This window comes from Bos mutus, chromosome 5, assembly GCF_027580195.1.
Source record: "Bos mutus isolate GX-2022 chromosome 5, NWIPB_WYAK_1.1, whole genome shotgun sequence".
Taxonomy (NCBI): domain Eukaryota; kingdom Metazoa; phylum Chordata; class Mammalia; order Artiodactyla; family Bovidae; genus Bos; species Bos mutus.
Genome location: NC_091621.1, coordinates 108,960,188 through 108,981,027, shown reverse-complemented (window position 1 = coordinate 108,981,027; position 20,840 = coordinate 108,960,188). Strand labels below are relative to the sequence as shown.

At 38.6% G+C, this 20,840-nt stretch overlaps 1 protein-coding gene across 1 annotated transcript in view; it reads right to left on the bottom strand.

Moving 5' to 3' along the window:
- ENTHD1 (ENTH domain containing 1) overlaps positions 1 to 20,840 on the bottom strand; it is an 86,459-nt gene that overhangs the window by 30,913 nt on the left and 34,706 nt on the right. Inside the window, exon 4 of the mRNA XM_005899454.2 lies at positions 10,352 to 10,475. Coding sequence (XP_005899516.1) covers positions 10,352 to 10,475 — 124 coding nt within the window. The remainder of the gene's footprint in view (positions 1 to 10,351; positions 10,476 to 20,840) is intronic.

Sequence of the window (20,840 nt, the reverse complement as noted above, 5' to 3'; positions counted from 1 at the left end):
CAGAAGAGGCTCTCAAAAATCAGACAGGCAAGACACTCTGTTTAATGGACGTCAACCGCCCTCTTCCCTTAGTCGTTCTAGTAGCTGTGCAGTGGACTTTGGCCGTGTGGTAGGGGTGGAGACTGCATGGGTTCAACAACACGAGTCTTCTGTCACCAAGATCATGGCTACCATAGCTGCTGAATGCCCAACCTGTTAAGAGTAGAAGTTAATGCTATATCCCTAGCATGTCACCATTTCCCAGGAAAAGCAGCCAATTACCTGGTGTCAGGTTGATTATATTGGACCTACTCATTATAAAGGGGGCAGTGCTTTGTCTTCATGAGGAGACAGATGTATTCTGGGTAGCTACGTGCCTTCCCTGCCTGCAGTCCTTCTGCCAGCGCCATTACTGAAGGTACAGAATACTTTATCTACTTTCATATCATCTCACAAACAACCCTACACAAATTATTCCAGCGTATAAACAAAGAGCAAACACTTTCCAAATCTTTTTATGAGTCTGGCAACATCCCAGTATCAAAACATAACAAATAAAATATGAGAAAAGACAGTCCTGGTTAATTTCACTCATGGATACAGATGCAAAACTCATAAATAAAACATTAGCAAACCAAACCCAGCAAGATACATAAAAGATAATATATCATCACCAAGTTGAGTGTATTACAGAAATTCAAGGTTGTTTCAACATTTGGAAATCAGTTAATTTACCAAATTAACAGCTTAAAGGAGAAAAATCTATAACCATCAATATAGATACTAAAAATGGATAAAATTCAACACATATTCATGATAAAACTGTTGACAAAGTAGGAATAGAGATCTGCAAAAAACATACAGTAAACTTATCTTAATGGCAAAATGCTGAAATCGTTTTCTTTAAGATACAGACTGAATCTAGGAAGACCACGATCACAGTTTCTACTCAGCATTCCCTGAATGGTTCTGCCTAGCAAGGTGAGGTAAGAAAATGAAATACAAGGTACAGTTTACAAGTGTGAAATAAATCTGCCATCATTTACAAGTGATGTGATTTTCAACCCAAGAAACTGAGAAGAATCTACAAGAAAATTGGTAAGAATTAGTTGAGCAAGGTTACTGGCTATAAAATCAATATACAAAAAGTAGTTCTACTCATTCTCATCATCAACAATCTGTTAGAATATGCAATTTATAAAATTATATCTTTTACAGTAGCAACAAAAAATACATAAAGTACATAGGACTAAATCTAACAAAAGATACATAAGACTTGTATGGGGAAAAACTATAAAATACAACACAGTGAAGTGAAAGTTGCTCAGTCGTGTGCGACTTTTTGTGACCCCATGGACTCTACAGTCCATGGAATTCTCCAGGCCAGAATACTGGATTGTGTAGCCTTTCCCTTCTCCAGGGGATCTTTCCAACCCAGGGATCAAACCCAGTTCTCCTGCATTGCAGGAGGATTCTTTACCAGCTAAGCCATAAGGGAAGCCCAGGAATACTGGAGTGGGTAGCCTATCCCTTCTGCAGGGGATCTTCCTGATCCAAGAATCGAACCAGAGTCTCCTGCATTGCAGGTAGATTCTTTACCAACTGAGCTATCAGGGAAGCCAATTCAATGAAGAAGACTTAAATAAGCAGAATAATTTGATATTGTAAAGAGGTCACTTCTCCAAATTGATTTAAAGATTGGCGAGCCAATAAAAAACTCTAAGAGGTTTTTTCAAGGAACATGACAAGCTTTTATGTGGGAAAGCAAGCAAAGGGCCAAAAAAATTAAAAAAAAGGAAAAGAAACAATGACTCTTCCTGATAAAGGAAAAGTTATCAAGAATTATTACAAAGGTTGAGTAATTACAAGTATTTGTTGGTTCTGGGATAGCCAAATGACTTGTGGAACAGAACAGAACTTGTGGAACAGAAAGCTGAGAAACAAAAATCCATGCATATGTGTAAACTTGCTTTAGGCTATAGATGGTACTTCAGTTCATCAGGGAAAGGACAGACTTTTCAATAATTGATGCTGGGACAGCTGGTTATTCATTTAGAAGTAAAAATGGACTCCTGCTTCAACCATACACAAAATCCAATTCCAGCGGCATTAAGAGCTTAATTGTGGAAAGCAAAATTATAAAAATCTTAACCTTTATGGTCTTAAGACAAGAAAGAATTTTTATAGATCACAAGATACAAAAAAATACAAATCATAAAGAATGAAATTCTACCTCATTAAAATTAAGAACTTCTGCTACCAGAAAATTAACAGGCCCATTAATGAATTTGATAAAATTGCAGGATATAAAATTAATATACAGAAATCTGTTGCATTTCTATATACTAACAACACACATTAACCGTACACGTTCTGAAATATCAGAAAGAGAAATTAAGCAAATTATCCCATTTACCATTGCATCAAAAAGAATAAAATACCTAGGAATAAGTACCTAAGGAGGCAAAAGACCTGTACTCCAAAAACTATAAGACACTGATGAGAGAAACTGAAGATGACACAAACAAATGGAAAGACATACTGTGTTCCTGGGTTGGAAGAATTAATAGTTAAAATGACCATACCACCCAAGGAAATCTACAGATTCAATGCAGTCCTTATCAAATTGTTGATGGCACTTTTCAGAGAACTAGAACAAAATTTTTCTGTTTGTTTGTTTGAAAACACAAAAGACTCTGAGTAACCAATCTTAGGAAAGATGAAGGGAGCTGCAGGAATCCTACTGCCTGATTGCAGAGTATATTACAAAGCTACAGTCATCAGAACAGTGTAGTACTGACACAAAAACAGGCATATAGATCAATGGAAAGGATAGAAAGCCCAGAAATAAACCCAGGCACTTACGGTCAATTAACTTATGACAAAAGAAGCAAGATTACACAGTGTTGGAAAGACAGTTTGTTCAACAAAAATGGTGCTGGGAAAACTGGACAGCTACATGTAAAAAAAGAAATGTATTTAGATCATTCTTTAACACCACACACAAAAATAAACTCAAAATGGATTAAAGACGGGACACAAGAAAATTCCTAGAGGAAAACATAGGCAGAACACTCTCTGACATAAATCACAACAGTATCTTTTTTGCTCTGACTCCCAGAATAATGGAAATAAACAATGGGACCTACTTAAACTCAAAAGTTTTTGCACAGTAAAGGAAACATAAAACAAAATGAAAATACAATCCATAAATTGGAAGAAAATATTTGTAATGATGTGATTGATGGGATTAATCTCCAAAATTTACAGCTCATGAGGCATAACACCATCAAAACAAAGAACTCAATCAAAAAATGAGCAGAATACCTACATAGACATTTCTTCAAAGAAGACATACAGATGGCCTGAGAGGCACAAGAAAAGATGTTCAATATTCCCAATTATTAGGGAAATGCAAATCAAAACGAGTATCACCTCACACCAGTCAAAATGACTATCATCAAAAAATCCACAAACAAAAATAAATAAATAAAAGAATAAACAAAAGATCCACAAACAATGTATGTTGGAGAGGATGTGGAGTGAAGGGAACCCTCCTACACTGTTGGTGGGAATGTAAACTGGTACAGACACTATGGAGAGCAGTGCAGAGGTTCCTTAAAAAACTAAAAATAGAGCTACCATATGGTCTGCTCCATATGGTAGCTCCTAGAGGAGCTATCCCTCATTGAAGGTCAGGAAGGGTGGCGGTGAGGAGATACCCCTCGTCCAAGGTAAGGAGCAGTGGCTGTGCTTTGCTGCAGCAGCCGTGAAGAGATACCCCATGCCCAAGGTAAGAGAAACCCAAGTAAGATGGTAGGTGTTGCAAGAGGGCATCAGAGGGCAAACACACTGAAACCATACTCACAGAAAACTAGTCAATCTAATCACACTAGGACCACAGCCTTGTCTAACTCAATGAAACTAAGCCATGCCCGTGGGGCAACCCAAGACGGTCGGGTCATGGTGGAGAGATCTGACAGAATGTGGTCCACTGGAGAAGGGAATGGCAAACCACTTCAGTATTCTTGCCTTGAGAACTCCATGAACAGTATGAAAAGGCAAAATGATAGGATACTGAAAGAGGAACTCCCCAGGTCAGTAGGTGCTACTGGAGATCAGTGGAGAAATAACTCCAGAAAGAATGAAGGGATGGAGCCAAAGCAAAAACAATACCCAGCTGTGGATGTGACTGGTGATAGAAGCAAGGTCCGATGCTGTAAAGAGCAATATTGCATAGGAACCTGGAATGTCAGGTCCATGAATCAAGGCAAATTGGAAGTGGTCAAACAAGAGATGGCAAGAGTGAATGCCGACATTCTAGGAATCAGCAAACTGAAATGGACTGGAATGGGTGAATTTAACTCAGATGACCATTATATCTACTACTTTTTCTGAATCCCTCAGAAGAAATGGAGTAGCCATCATGGTCAACAAAAGAGTCCAAAATGCAATACTTGGATGCAATCTCAAAAATGACAGAATAACCTCTGTTCATTTCCAAGGCAAACCATTCAATATCACAGTAATCCAAGTCTATGCCCCAACCAGTAACACTGAAGAAGCTGAAGTTGAATGGTTCTATGAACATCTACAAGACCTTTTAGAACTAACACCCAAAAAAGATGTCCTTTTCATTATAGGGGACTGGAATGAAAAGTAGGATGTCAAGAAACACCTGGAGTAACAGGCAAATTTGGCCTTGGAATATGGAATGAAGCAGGGCAAAGACTAATAGAGTTTTGCCAAGAGAACACACTAGTCATAGCAAACACCCTCTTCCAACAATACAAGAGAAGACTCTACACATGGACATCACCAGATGGTCAACACCAAAATCAGATTGATTATATTCTTTGCAGCCAAAGATGGAGAAACTCTATACAGTCAACAAAAACAAGACCAGGAGCTGACTGTGGCTCAGATCATGAACTCCTTATTGCCAAATTCAGACTTAAATTGAAGAAAGTAGGGAAAACCACTAGACCATTCAGGTATGACCTAAATCAAATCCCTTATGATTATACAGTGGAAGTGAGAAATAGATTTAAGGGTCTAGATCTGATAGAGTGCCTGATGAACTATGGAATGAGGTTCGTGACATTGTATAGGAGACAGGGATCAAGACCATCCCCATGGAAAAGAAATGCAAAAAAGCAAAATGGCTGTCTGGGGAGGCCTTACAAATAGTTGTGAAAAGAAGAGAAGCAAAAACAAAGGAGAAAAGGAAATATAAAAGCATCTGAATGCAGAGTTCCAAAGAATAGCAAGAAGAGATAAGAAAGCCTTCCTCAGTGATCAATGCAAAGAAATAGAGGAAAACAATAGAATGGGAAAGACCAGAGATCTCTTCAAGAAAATCAGAGATACCAAGGGAACATTTCATGCAAAGATGGGCTCGATAAAGGACAGAAATGGTATGGACCTAACAGAAGCAGAAGATATTAAGAAGAGGTGGCAAGAATACACAGAAGAACTGCACAAAAAAGAGCTTCACGACCCAGATAATCACGATGGTGTGATCACTGACCTAGAGCCAGACATCCTGGAATGTGAAGTCAAGTGGGCCTTAGAAAGCATCACTACGAACAAAGCTAGTGGAGGTGATGGAATTCCAGTTGAGCTATTTCAAATCCTGAAAGATGATGCTGTGAAAGTGCTGCACTCAATATGCCAGCAAATTTAGAAAACTCAGCGGTGGCCACAGGACTGGAAAAGGTCAGTTTTCATTCCAATCCCAAAGAAAGGCAATGCCAAAGAATGCTCAAACTACTGCACAATTGCACTCATCTCACACGCTAGTAAAGTAATGCTCAAAATGCTCCAAGCCAGGCTTTAGCAATACGTGAACCGTGAACTTCCAGATGTTCAAGTTGGTTTTAGAAAAGGCAGAGGAACGAGAGATCAAATTGCCAACATCCACTGGATCATGGAAAAAGCAAGAGAGTTCCAGGAAAACATCTATTTCTGCTTTATTGACTATGCCAAAGCCTTTGACTGTGTGGATCACAATAAACTGTGGAAAATTCTCAAAGAGATGGGAATACCAGACCACCTGACCTGCCTCTTGAGAAATCTGTATGCAGGTCAGGAAGCAACAATTAGAACTGGACATGGAGCAACAGACTGGTTCCAAATAGGAAAAGGAGTACATCAAGGCTGTATATTGCCACCCTGCTTATTTAACTTCTATGCATAGTACATCATGAGAAACGCTGGACTGGAAGAAACACAGGCTGGAATCAAGATTGCCGGGAGAAATATCAATAACCTTAGATATGCAGATGACATCACCCCTATGGCAGAAAGTGAAGAGGAACTAAAAAGCTTCTTGATGAAAGTGAAAGTGGAGAGTGAAAAAGTTGGCTTAAAGCTCAACATTCAGAAAATGAAGATCATGGCATCCAGCCCCATCACTTCATGGGAAATAGATGGGGAAACAGTGGAAACAGTGTTAGACTTTATTTTTCTGGGCTCCAAAATCACTGCAGATGGTGATTGAAGCCATGAAATTAAAAGATGCTTACTCCTTGGAAAGAAAGTTATGACCAATCTAGACAGCATATTCAAATGCAGAGACATTACTTTGCCAACAAAGGTCCGTCTAGTCAAGGGTATGATTTTTCCAGTAGTCATGTATGGATGTGAGAGTTGGACTGTGAAGAAGGCTGAGTGCCAAAGAATTGATGCTTTTGAACTGTGGTGTTGGAGAAGACTCTTGAGAGTCCCTTGGACTGCAAGGAGATCCAACCAGTCCATTCTAAAGGAGATCAGTCCTGGGATTTCTTTGCAAGGAATGATGCTAAAGCTGAAACTCCAGTACTTTGGCCACCTCATGTGAAGAGTTGACTCATTGGAAAAGACTCTGATGCTGGGAGGGATTGGGGGCAGGAGGAGAAGGGGACGACAGAGGATGAGATGGCTGGATGGCATCACTGATTGAATGGACGTGAGTCTGAGTGAACTCCGGGAGTTGGTGATGGACAGGGAGGCCTGGCGTGCTGGGGTCGCAAAGAGTCGGACACGACTGAGCGACTGAACTGAACTGAACTCACTGATGGCCCTGCAATCCCACTCCTGGGGATATACCTGGAGAAAAACATGGTCTGAAAGGATACACGCACCCCCGTGTTCACTGCAACACTGTTTACAACAGCCAAAACAGGGAAGGGAGTTTTAGTTCTATCTACATGGTTTGAATTTTAAAAATCAGAATACATTCACTTATTATTTAGGTAATGTAAAAATAAATAAATCTTATTAAATAAATAATTATGATACAAAACTATAAATTCTATTTTGGGGGTATGGGCAAGTCCTGTGGGAACACACTGAAAGGAGAAACTAGTGTGTGGAAAGATTTTATAGCAATAGTGACATTTGAGCTGTGCCTTGCTGGTTTTTGTTTTTTTTTTTTAATTTATTTATTTTTTAATTGCAAGATAAATGCTTTACAGAAATGTGTTGGTTTCTGCCAAACGAGCTGGGCCTTGCTGTTTGAATAGGATTTTGTTAAGCATTCATTATTTGGTGAAGAATTGTGGCAGACTGTATATTCCAAAGACAACTGTGCTAATACACTTCCCACTCCATATGCTTTTTTTTCAATATGACATTGACACTTGTCCATTGAGAGGTAGGCATCTTCGTACCCTCCCCTTGAACTTTGGAAAGACTTCTCGATTGCCTTGATAAACTGAATGGGGTGGGGGAAGTATCCTGGCGTGGCTTTTGAAATTATTCTGCTCTGCTTGGTCGTTGCCTTCACAGGATGTTGAGCCTTGGAACCCAGCCACCGTGCTACAGGGATGCCCAAACTAGCCCACGGGGAGAGACCACATAAGGAGACGCATGTGGAGAGAAACTGAGGCCCAGCGGACACAGCAAGCATCAGTTACCCGACAAGTGAGTGGATGAGCCATCAGATGATTCCTGTCCCCAGCCTCTGTGTTCTCGAGCTGAGGCCCAGACATACGTCATGGAGCAGAGACCAGTCGCCCCCACTGTGCCCTGTCCTAATTCCCGACCCAGAGAATCCGTGAGCAGAATAAATGGCTATTTTATGCCACAAAAGTTTTAGAGCGATGTGTTATGCAGCTGAAGTAACTGGAACAAAGACATTCTAAGGAGAGAGTAATAGAATGTCACAAAGTATTGTGAATACTGGCAGTATTGGTAATGAGGCTGTAAAGGTTGGCCCGAACCAGACTATGAAAAGTCTTACAAGACAGTAAAAAAAAAAAAAAAAATTAGACTTACTGGCAGTAGAGAACTGTTAAAAGGTTTTAAGCTGGAAAAAAATGAAATGCTAAGATCTGCATTTGCAAGCTATCTCTGAGATCAGTGTGAAGGGAAGACTGGAGAAAAGACCAAAACAGAAATTCAATAAAGATTTTAAAAATGGTTCACATAAAAAAAAAAAAATCTTTAAAAAAAATCGGAAAAGCTCCTCCAATTAAGATGAGTCCTAAACAAGTAAAAGGGTAGAATCATCTCTCAAGCGATATGCTTTGTGACTTTTTTCCTCTTAAGGGTTGCTTCTGATGCTCATTTATACTCAATTTCTTGTTTAAAATGCTGGCAGAGAGAAGCATGTCACACAAAAACCTGCACAGGAGTATTTACAGCAGCTTTAGCTAAAATTGCCAAAACTTGGACATAACCAAGATGTTCTTCAGTAGGTGAATGGATAAATTCCCTCATATATCTTACTCAGCACTAATAAAAAAAATGCACTATTAAGCCATGAAAAGACATGGAGGAACCTTAAATGCACATTACTAACTGAAAGAAGCCATCTGAAAAGGTTACATACTACATGATTCTAACTTAATGAATTTCTGGAAAAAGGCAAAACTCTGAAGATATTTAAAATGTCAGTGATTTTCAGGGGTTACAGAGGAGGGAGGAAAGAATAGACAGAGCATAGAGGATTTTTAGGGCAGAGATGCAGTCTGTAGGATACTGTAATGGTGGATACGTGTTGTATACGTGTGTCAAAACCCATAGAATGTGCACCACCAAGAGTGAACACCAACAAAAAGTATGGTCTTTGGATGATTAAAAAGAAAAGTGTTAATGTAGGTTCACTGTTTGCAGCAAATGCAGCACTCTGGTGTGGGATGCTGAGAGTGCAGAATGTGGCGCTTGTTTGGGGAAGAGGGGTATATGGGGAAATCTTGGTACCTTCCCTCAATTTTGCTGTGAACCTAAAACTGTTCTTAGAAAAGTCTATTAAAAATATTAGGGGATGGAAATGTTAGGGGATATTAAAACACAAAAACATTTTCCTTACGTTTTCTTTCAAATTTCTGGATCTGGACCAATTTACATAAAGTGTATTCTAAGAATAAAAGCAAGCTGTCTAAAAAATTGTTACCACTTATAACCAATTATTTATGTGAATAACGCCAACCTTATACTACAAATATCACCATAACCCACAATTTCTTGTTTCTGGGTTGATTAAAATATCCTCACCAGTCTTAGAACTGGCTTTATAAGAAAACTATATACAAGTGAACTTTTACAGTAAAACTATACTAATAAACTTCAGTTTTAATATTTTGGATATTGGGACTCTATATAATGGGAAACTAAGGTGCATGGTCCAAAGATGAGGGAGAAGATGAAACTCGGAATATAAGGAGCCAACTCTGTGAAAAGGATGCCTGGATGAAAATAAAAGCAAAGATATATGAGCGGATAAAAACTACTTGGAACGTTTTGTTCATCTTCACAGATCTTTTATCCTTTTTTCCTGAGAAAATCAAGGGAAGAATGTATTGGAAACTGAGTTCATGGAGAACAGACAGGCTGGAGTGGCTGGACAGTGGATCAATCAGATCTTGAGTAGCAGTAGAGCCTGGCTGGAATTCGATAGTGTAATTTACTGGAGGCCAGTAGTGCACTGTGCCATTCTCTAGTGTTAATTACTCAAGAGATCATTAACCAATCTGTGGGACACCATGCTTCACACTTTCTCATATTTTCATCTAATGCTTGCTTCTGAAAAATATAAGCTCTTCATCAAAGAGAAGATTAATACAAACAAGAAAAGGAGCTAAAATGAACTTTATGCTTTAAAGAAAAAAATTTATGAATATAAAAGATTTAACATTTGTAGTTAATAATTTTTGAAATGAAACAATGAAAGTGAATAAAGCAAAACAGACAAAAACATTGAAACAAATAGTAAAACAAGATTCTTGGACCCTGTGTAGACTGAATTTATCCACGTTAATCTTTTCCCACAGGACCAAAGTTAAAGCCACTGTTGCTATATTTCACAAAATAAAATCTGACGAAAAACAATACCTGTCCAGTGTTTCTTATTCACGTTTCTGAGTACAATTTTTATTCTTTAATTTACCTGTATCCCAGAGATTATAAACATCTGTTTGCCCTTCTGACAACCGCGCCGTTGATGAGACAATGGAAGTAGGAATTATCGGCAAAACTGGCTTTGGATCATCCTCACAAAATAACATCAGGTCCTTATGGAAAGCAAAAGAGAACACGAAAGTAGAAAAAAATTAATCCCATTGCTTCAATTTGCTACAGCAAATGGACAATTTACGTAGGCACAATGTGTCTGTGTGTGCTAACATTATCATACATTTGGATTGAAAATTAGCACAGAAGTTATCTACACTTGGGTGTCCACTGAGTGTTGAGCGGTTTTCTACCCTTAAAAATCCCCTCTCCCTGCAGCAATGTGGCTGGACCAAGAGAATATTATGCTTAGTGAAATGTCAGACAGAGAAAGACAAATATTGTTCGACATCACTTACATGTGGAATATTAAAATAATGCAAATAAATGTATATGCAAAACAGACTCTCATATATAAAAAACAACTAATGGTTACCAAGAGAAGAGGCAAGGCGGAGGGGCATACTACGAGCATGGGATTAAGAGATGCCAACCACCATGGATAAAACAGACAAGCAACAAGGATATATTGTGATAGCACAGGAGATGACAGCCATTGTCTTGTAATAACTTTTAATGGAGTATATCTGTAAAAATACTGGATTACTATGCTGTACTCCAAAATTAACAAAATATTTTAAATCAACTATACTCCAATTAATATAAATAAATAAGTAAAAACGCAATCTGTACCTTCTAAGTATGAAAAAGTCGCTCTTTGCTACCTAGTGCAGATAAGCAATGATTTCTCTGAGGGCATGGACTTTTCCTGCCACTTCTTGAGCATCCTTAGAACTTACTATCTCAGAGGCAGACTCTGTTTTATTGGTAGTAACAGAGTTACCTGTGTGTGTCTTTTATCCATGTTTAAAATTTTAAACTTTTTATCACGGAGTAAAGAAAGCAGACAATAATCCGGTCAAGTAGGTTAAACAAGAATCAACTCAACCAGTCTTGTTTCATTTGTATCTTTACCACTTCCCATCTATTTTATTTTGAAGCAAATCTTAGATATATCACTTATTTCAATATGTATCTCAAATGATAAGAACTCTAACAAAAATAATTGTGTTTACACCTATAAAAGATAATGCTGTGAAAGTGCTGCACTCAATATGCCAGCAAATTTGGAAAATTCAGCAGTGACCACAGGACTGGAAAAGGTTAGTTTTCATTCCAATCTCTAAGAAAGGCAACGGCAAAGAATGCTCAAGCTACTGTACAATTGCATTCATCTCACATGCTAGTAAAGTAATGCTCAAAATTTTCCAAGCCAGGCTTCAACAGTATGTGAACCCTGAATTTTCAGGTGTTCAAGCTGGATTTATAAAAGGCAGAGGAACCAGAGATCAAATTGCCAACAGCCATTGGATCACTGAAAAAGCAAGAGAGTTCCAGAAAAACATCTATTTCTGCTTTATTGACTATGCCAAAGCCTTTGACTGTGTGGATCACAACAAACTGTGGAAAATTCTGAAAGAGATGGGAATACCAGACCACCTGACCTGCCTCTTGAGAAATCTGTATACAGATCAGGAAGCAACAGTTAGAACTGGACATGGAACAACAGACTGGTTCCAAATCGGGAAAGGAGTATGTCAATGCTGTATATTATCACCCTGCTTATTTCACTTATATGCAGAGTATATCATGAGGAACGCTGGGCTGGAAGAAGCACAAGCTGGAATCAAGACTGCAGGGAGAAATATCAATAACCTCAGATTTGCAGATGACACCATCCTTATGGCATAAACCAAAGAACTAAAGAGGCTCTTGATGAAAGTGAAAGAGGAGAGTGAAAAAGTTGGCTTCAAGCTCAACATTCAGAAAACTAAGATCATGGCATCTGGTCCCATCACTTCAAGGTAAATAGATGGGGAAACAGTAGAAACAGTGAGAGACTTTATTTTTCTGGGCTCCAAAATCACTGCAGATGGTGACTGCAGCCATGAAATTAAAAAGATGCTTGCTCCTTGGAATAAAAGCTATGAGCAACCTAGACAGCATATTAAAAAGCAGAAACATTACTTTGGCAACAAAGGTCCATCTAGTCAAAGCTATGGTTTTCCAGTAGTCATGTATGGATCTGAGAATTGGACTATAAAGAAAGCTGAGTACAGAGGAATTGATGCTTTTGAGCTGTGGTGTTGGAGAAGACTCTTGAGAGTCCCTTGGACTGCAAGGAGATACAACCAGTCCATCCTAATGGAGATCAGTCCTGAATATTCATTAGAAGGACTGATGCTGAAGCTGAAATTCCAATACTTTGACCACCACCTGATGTGAAGAACTGACTCATTTGAAAAGAGCTGGGAAAGATTGAAGGCGGGAGGAGAAGGGCATGACAAAGGATGAGATGGTTGGATGGCATCACTGACTCAATGGACATGAGTTTGAGTAAACTCTGGGAGTTGGTGATGGACAGGGAGGCCTGATGTGTTGCAGTCCATGGGGTTGCAAAGAGTTGAACACGACTGAGCGACTGAACTGAACTGATGAACATCACAATAACTCAATGTCATCAATAATGATAAACTGTTCAGACTTTCAATTTAACATAACTGTCATAAATAGGTTTTCTACAGCTTGTCTGGAGAAGGATCCAAACAAAGTCTTCACAGTGGGATTGGATGACTTGTCTTTCTTCCCCCATGAATAGGGGAAAATGGTTTTTTCAGTAATTACTGAGGCATAATTAACAAACAGTAAAATGCAAAACCCTAAGTATAAAGCTCAATAACTTTTAATATTCTGTGTATACTTAAGTAATCACATTTCCTTCATTCCAGAAAGTTCTCTCAAGCTCCTTTCCAGTTGATACCATCCTCTCATCACCAGTAAAGAGTATTATACTTTATACCACCATCAATGTTTGCCTGTTCTTGGACTTCATATAAATGTAGCCATACATTATGTATTCTTTTGTATCTGATTCCCACTGCTTAACATAGTATTTGTGAGATTCATCTATGTTTTGGGTGTATTGGTACTTTTTTCTATAAAAAGTATTACACTGTATGAAAATATCACAATTTGTTTATCCGCTCTCCTGCACATGGACATTTTGGTTGTTTCCACATTTCAGCTATTATGAATAAAGCTCTATGGACATTCTTGCATGAATCTTTTTGTGGACAACTGTATTTGTTACTCCTGGATATCTACACGGGAGGAGAATGGCTCGGTCATAGAATAGATTTATTTTTAACATCTTTAGAAACTGTCAAACCATTTTCCAGGTGATTTGCAACTTTTTATAATTCATCAGTATTCTGAAATCATTGTATATTCACATTCAGTTGTAAGAAATAACACAGAGAGATCTTGTGTGTCCTTTACACAGTTTCCCCTATAAGTAACATTGTGCGAAATTATAGAACAAAATCATATTCAGGATACTGACATTGTTATGGTCAAAATACACAAGATTTCCATCACCATAAGTCTCCTTCCTGATGCTTTTTTTTATTACCATGCCCTGCTCCCAACAACTACTAGTGTGTTCATTTCTGTAATTCTGACATTTGAAGAATGTTATATAAATGGAATCATACAGGATGTAACCTTTGGAGATTGGTTTTTTTCACCTGGCATAATTCCCAGAGAGTCATCCAAGTTGTTGCATGCATCAATAACTTGTTCCTTTTTATTGCCAAGCAGTAAAGGCAAAGTGGTTGTCTGAGGAGGCTTTACAAATAGCTGAGGAAGAGAAGCAAAAGGCAAGACAAAAAGGGAAAGATACACCCAACTGAATGCAGAGTTCCAGAGAACAGCACGGAGAGATTAGAAGCCCTTCTTCAATGAACAATGCAAAGAAATAGAAGAAAACAATAGAATGGGAAAGACTAGAGATCTCTTTAAGACATTTGGAAATGTCAAGGGAACATGTCATGCAAGAATGGGCACAATAAAGGACAGAAATGGCAAGGATCTAACAGAAGCAAAAGAGATTAAGAAGATGTGGCAAGAATACACAGAAGAATTATACAAAAAAGGTCTTAATGACCCGGATAACCACAATGGTGTGGTCACTTCCCTAGAGCCAGACATACCGGAGTGTGAAGTCAAGTGGGCCTTAGGAAGGATCAAAGCTAGTGGAGTGATGGAATTCCAGCTGAGCTATTTCAAATCCTAAAAGATAGTGCTGTTAAAGTTTTCCAATCAATATGTTAGCAAATTTGGAGAACTCAGCAGTGGCCACAGGACTGGAAAAGGTCAGTTTTCACTTCAATCCCAAAGAAAGGCAATGCTAAAGAATGTTCAAACTACCGTACAATTGTGTTCATTTTGCATGCTAGCATGGCTATGCTCGAAATCCTTTGAGCTAGGCTTCAGCAGAACTTCCAAATGTACAACGTGGGTTTCCAAGAGGAAAGGAACCAGTGATCAAATTGCCAACATTCACTGGATCATAGAGAAAGCAAGGTAATTCAAAAAACATCTACTTCTACTTCATTGATTACGCTAAAGCCTATGACTATGTGGATCACAACAAACTGGAAATTTTTTGAGATGGGAATACCAGACCACCATACTTGTCTCCTCAGAAACTTGTATGCAGGTCAAGGAAGCAACAGTTAGAACTGGACATGGAACAACTGATTAGTTTAAAATTGGGAAAGGAGTAGGTCAAGGCTGTATATCATCACCCTGCTTATTATTTTCTAATGTAGAGTTCAGTAGATAAATCATGTCTAATTCTTTGTGACCCTATGGACTGCAGCATGCCAGGATCCCCTGTCCTTCACTCTCTCCCCCAGTTTGCTCAAATTCATGTCCATGGAGTTGGCGATGCCATCTAACCATCTCATCTTCTGTCACTCCCTTCTCTTCTTGTCCTCAGTCTTTTCCAGCATCAGGGTCTTTTTCAATGAGTCAGATGTTCATATCAAGTGGCCAAAGTATTGGAGCTTCAACTTCAGCATCAGTCCTTCCAATCAATATTCAGGGTTGATTTCCTTTAGGACTGACTGGTTTGATCTCCCTGCAGTCCAAAGGACTCTCAACAGTCTTCAGGTTATATCATGCAAAATGCCAGGCTGGATGAATCATAAGCTGGAATCAAGATTGCTGGGAGAAATATCAATAACCTCAGATATGCAGATAATATCACTCTAATGGCAGAAAGTGAAGAGGAACTAAAGACACTCCTGATGAGGATGAAAGAGGACAGTGAAAAAGCTGGCTTGAAATTCAACATTAAAGAACAAAAATTATGGCATCTAGTCCCATCACCTCATGGCAAATAGAAGGGGAAAAAGTGGAAGCAGTGACAGATTTTATTTTCTTGGGATTCAAAATCACTGTAGATGGTGACTGCAGCCATGAAATTAAAAGACACTTGCTCCTTGGAAGGAAAGTTATGACAAACCCAGACACAGTACTAAAAAGCAGAGACATCACTTAGCCAACAAAGGTCTGCATAGTCAAAGCTACGGTTTTTCCAGTAGTCAAGTATGGATGTGAGAGTTGGACCATAAAGAAGGCTTAGCACGCAAGAATTGATGCTTTTGAACTGTGGTGCTGGAGAAGACTATTGAGAGTCCCTTGGACAGCAAAGAGATCAAAGCTGTCAATCCTAAAGGAAATCAGTCCTGAATATTCATTGAAAGGACTGATGCTGAAGCTGAAGCTCCAGTACTTTAGCCACCTGATGCAAAGAGCTGATATTGGAAAAGACCCTGATGCTGGGAAAGATTGAAGGCAAAAGAAGGGGGTGAAAGAGGATGAGATGGTAAGGGAGCATCACCAACTCCATGGACATGAATTTGAGCAAACTCTGAGAGAGAGTGGAGGACAGAGGAGCCTGACATGGTGCAGTTCATAGGATTTCCCAGGCAAGAATACCGCAGTGGGTTGCTATTTCTGTCTCCAGAGGATCTTCCTGAGCCAAGGATCAAACACATCTCTAAATCTGCACTGGCAGGCAGATTCTTCACCACTGTACCACCTGGGAAGTTCAGGACCCATGGACAAGACCAAACGTGTCTTTCTTCCTATGATCACAATATCACAATCTTATAGAAGTCCAATTTTAATGTAGTCAAATTCTCCTCTAGATATGGCATCTAGATATGAAATTGGAGAAGGAAATGGCAACCCACTCCAGTGTTCTTGCCTGGAGAATCTCAGGGATGGGGGAGCCTGGTGGGCTGCCGTCTATGGGATCGCACAGAGTCGGACGCAACTGAAGCGACTTAGCAGCAGCAGCAGCAGATATGAAGTTATTTTTAGAAATACTTTCTCTAGTCTAAGACTTTATAAAATGTCACTCCAGCTTTTTATTTCAAGAGACTATTTTTTAGATCAGTTTTAGGTTCATAGCAAATTTGAGAGAAAGCTATAGAGATTCCCCTGTATATCTCTATAATCCGTGGGGTCACAGAGTCGGACATGACTTAGCAACTAAACAACCACCACCGCCAACAGCAACCATAGTTCCTGGCACAGAGCTCTGAAAACCCTTGGAATTTCCTGGGTGATAGGAGTATCTTTTGTTCTAATGAAGGGACTCTTGGCGGGTTCTTCAAGGCTTCAAAATGGGGACTGGCCATGAGAAAGCTCAAGCCATGGTTAGATACTTGAAACTTTCAGCCCTAACCTTCCAAGAAAGGAGGTGGGTTGGAGATTCAGTTAATGATCGATCATGCTTATATGATGAAGCTTCCACTAAAAAATTCTAGGTACATAGTACAAAGAACTTCTGGGTTGGTGAACACAACTGCATGCTGGGAGACTGGTACACCCAATTCCGTGGCTACAGAAGCTCCTGCACACAAAATGGCTTTGGGTGCATTTTTCAATCTCAGCTTACGTATTTCTTCATCTGCCTGTTCATTTGTGTTCTTTATATATTCTTTATTATATAATAAACCAATAAATGTAACTTTCCCCGACTATGTAAGCAAATACTGCTAAAAGCTGTTTTATCAAATGATCAGACCTCAGGAAGGGGTCACTGGGACGTGGATTTATAGCGGCCAGCCAAAAGTATAGGTGACAACCTGGGACCTGCAATTGGTATCTGAAGCAGAGGCAGGGGGAAGGAAGTGTTGCGGACTGAGCCCTTAGCCTGTGGGATCTGATGCTGTCTCTAGGAGAAAGCATCAGAAATAGATTAAATTGTAGGCCATCCAGCTGGTGCCAGAGAATTCTCTAAAGTATAGAAAACCCATGTCTCTGATGTTAGAAGTGGAACGTGGTAGCAGTATGACAGTAAAGGCGAAACATGGGTGGGGTGGGGGTGGGTGGTGGATAATGTGTTTTTATTTCTAAAAGGCAAAAAAAAAAGCCATAAATAAAGTAAAAAATCAAATGAATGACAAAGGATTAATCTACAGAATACATTAATATAAGCAGCTCATACAGCTCAACATCAGGAAAACAAACAGCCCAGTGAAAAAAGGGGCAAAGACCTAAACCGACATTTCTCCGAAGAAGACATACAGATGGCCAATAAACACATGAAAAGATGCTCAACATCACTCATTATTAGATAAAAGTAAATCAAAACTACAATGAGGTATCACCTCACACCAGTCAGAGGGGCCATTATCAAAAAATCTACAAACAATAAATGCTGGAGCGGGTGTGGAGAAAAGGGGACCTCTTGCTCTGTTGGTGGGAATGTAAATTGATAAAGCCTCTATGGAGAACAGTATGGAGATTCCTTAAAAAACTAGAAATAAAACTACCATATGACCCAGCAGTTCCACTACTGGGCATATACCCTGAGGAAACAAGAATTGAAAAAGACACTTATATCCCAATGTTCATCACAGCACTATTTACAATAGCTAGAACATGGTAGCAGCCTAGGTTTCCATTGACAGATAAATGGATAAAGAAGTTGTACATATATACAATGGAATATTCCTCAGCCATAAGAAAGAATGCATTTGAGTCAGTTCTAATGAGGTGGATAAACCTAGAGCCTATTATACAAAGTGAAATAGGACAGAAAGAAAAAAACAAATATTGTATATTAACGCATGTATATGGAATTCAGAAAAGTGGTGCTGATGAATCTCCATGCAGGGCAGCGGTGGAAATGCAGACATAGTGAGCAAAGTTGTGAACACAATGAGAAGAAGAGGATGGGATGAATTGGGAGAGCAGCACTGAAACATATATATTCAGTTCAGTTCAGTCACTCAGTCGTGTGTGACTCTTGGCGACCCCATGAATTCCAGCACATCAGGCTTCCCTGTCTATCACCAACTCCTAGAGTTTACTCAAACTCATGTCCATTGAGTCGGTGATGCCATCCAACCATCTCATTCTCTGTTGTCCCCTTCTCCTCCTGCCCTCAATCTTTCCCAGCATCAGGGTCTTTTCCAATGAGTCAGCTCTTTGCATCAGGTGGCCAAAGTATTGGAGTTTCAGCTTCAGCATCAGTCCTTCCAATGAATATTCAGGACTGATTTCCTTTAGGATGGACTGGTTGGATCACCTTGCAGTCCAAGGGACTCTCAAGAGTCTTCTCCAACACCACAGTTCAAAAGCATCAATTCTTCAGTGCTCAGCTTTCTTTATGGCCCACATTTTACCATATGTAAAATAGAGAGCTAGTGGGAATTTGCTGTATGATGCAGGGAGCTCAAATCCGGTACTCTGTGACAACGTAGAGGGCTAGGATGGGGTGGGAGGTGGGAGGTGGGAGGGAGGTTCAAGAGGTAGGGGCCATGTATACCTATGGCTGGTTCATGTTGATGTATGGCAGAAACCAACACAACACTGTAAAGCAATTAGCCTCCAATTAAAAATAAATAAATTTTAAAAAATCAAGTGAAAACTAAAAATGATTAAAGGACCAGATAATGGGTTAAATATTTAACAGACAAATAGCTCTAGTAACTGATAAAGAAAAAGATAGAAACCAAGTGGAAAAATGGGCAAAAGACATGAATTAATAAATAAATAAAAAAAGAAACACAAAGCCCAATAAACACGTGGTAAGTTGTTCAAACTTACAATTAAGATAAAAGAAATTTAAACAAGATTTTTCTACCTCTTAGATTGACAAAGATGTAGAAATTTGATAATAGTATATACAAAGATGAGGGGATACACTTTTGGTGGATATAAAGTGGTGCAACTTTTGGGAGGACAATTTGGCAGTACTTTTCAAAACTAAAAATAAATATAACCTTTCAGCAATTCCACTTTTGGGACAGCATCATAAAAATGCATGTACAAGGTTGTTATTGCAACACTGCTTTTAATAGACAAAAACATTAAAAAAATCCCCAAATGATTACCAACAGGGATGGGTTAAATAAGTTAAGATTAATTTATACATCAAGAATACAACATAAGATAAATAAGTTCTTACCCTTTTATATTGTTTAAACTTTTCTCAGTATTTTCTAATTTAAAAAGAATAAAAATATAAAAATGGAAACAAATGACTTTTAAGCACAAAGATGCAAAAAAGAGGTAAAAGGAAGATGAATTAACATAATTAGGATAAGTATAATGTTCATTTCTCTAACAGCTTTGATATGTTCAAATTTTTGCAAATATCATAAATGATATATGTTAATAGACTCAAGAATAAAAATTGTTTACTCTTCACTTAATAAATAATAAACAGAGGCAGTAAGAAATAAACATTTTTCTTCTGTCACTAGCGATTTAGTAACTCAGAACTACACTGAAGGCTTTGGTCAGCTTTAATTTTGTGTGAACCAATTTATAGCATCCCTAACTGTTGCTATGGAAACAACTGAGAGCCAAAAAAATCATAACCTCATTGTTGGATCTTCTCAAGTAGGAAAAGAGGAAGGTCTTTTGAGCTGATGAAAAGCTACAAATAGCCTTACTAATTAGCAAATTTAATAATAAAAATTCTGGACAGTATGCAAAGACAGAACTCATCCATGTCTAAGTGTCATAAATTTAAAGGCTTTCTCTAGTTTTGAATGTATCAGAGGCAAGTACTATTCGGTTTTGAAAGTCCTATTCTGTTCAGAATTTTACTTACTGCTTTTAGATCATTTTTGCATTTGTAGAAAGAGAATAGTTAAAGAAGTTGCTATTAAAAGTTTTTAAAAGATTTTTTAAGTACCCCTCTTCTGCCAAAGCAATCAACAATATCATTTCTTTCTCATTCTGTACTAAGAACATGAGAATTTTAATGTAGATGCAGGACATTTGGCAACAACAATTAGATTTACTATTCATCTTGGTAGGTTTTGTCTTCTGCTACAAGAGAAGATTACTGAAGAGGACATGTTGGATTGCATCAAGTATTCTTGACAGTAATAACAGCAATGTTTGTCAATGGGATGACGGAAGAGTGTTCTGACATAGTTGTGCTTTGAAAAAGGAAGCTTTAAACTTCGAGAGATGGGCACCATTTTCTGCTCATGGATATAAGATGTGAAATGATGTAAATCAATTACAGCGGATTCCTCTAAAGAAAA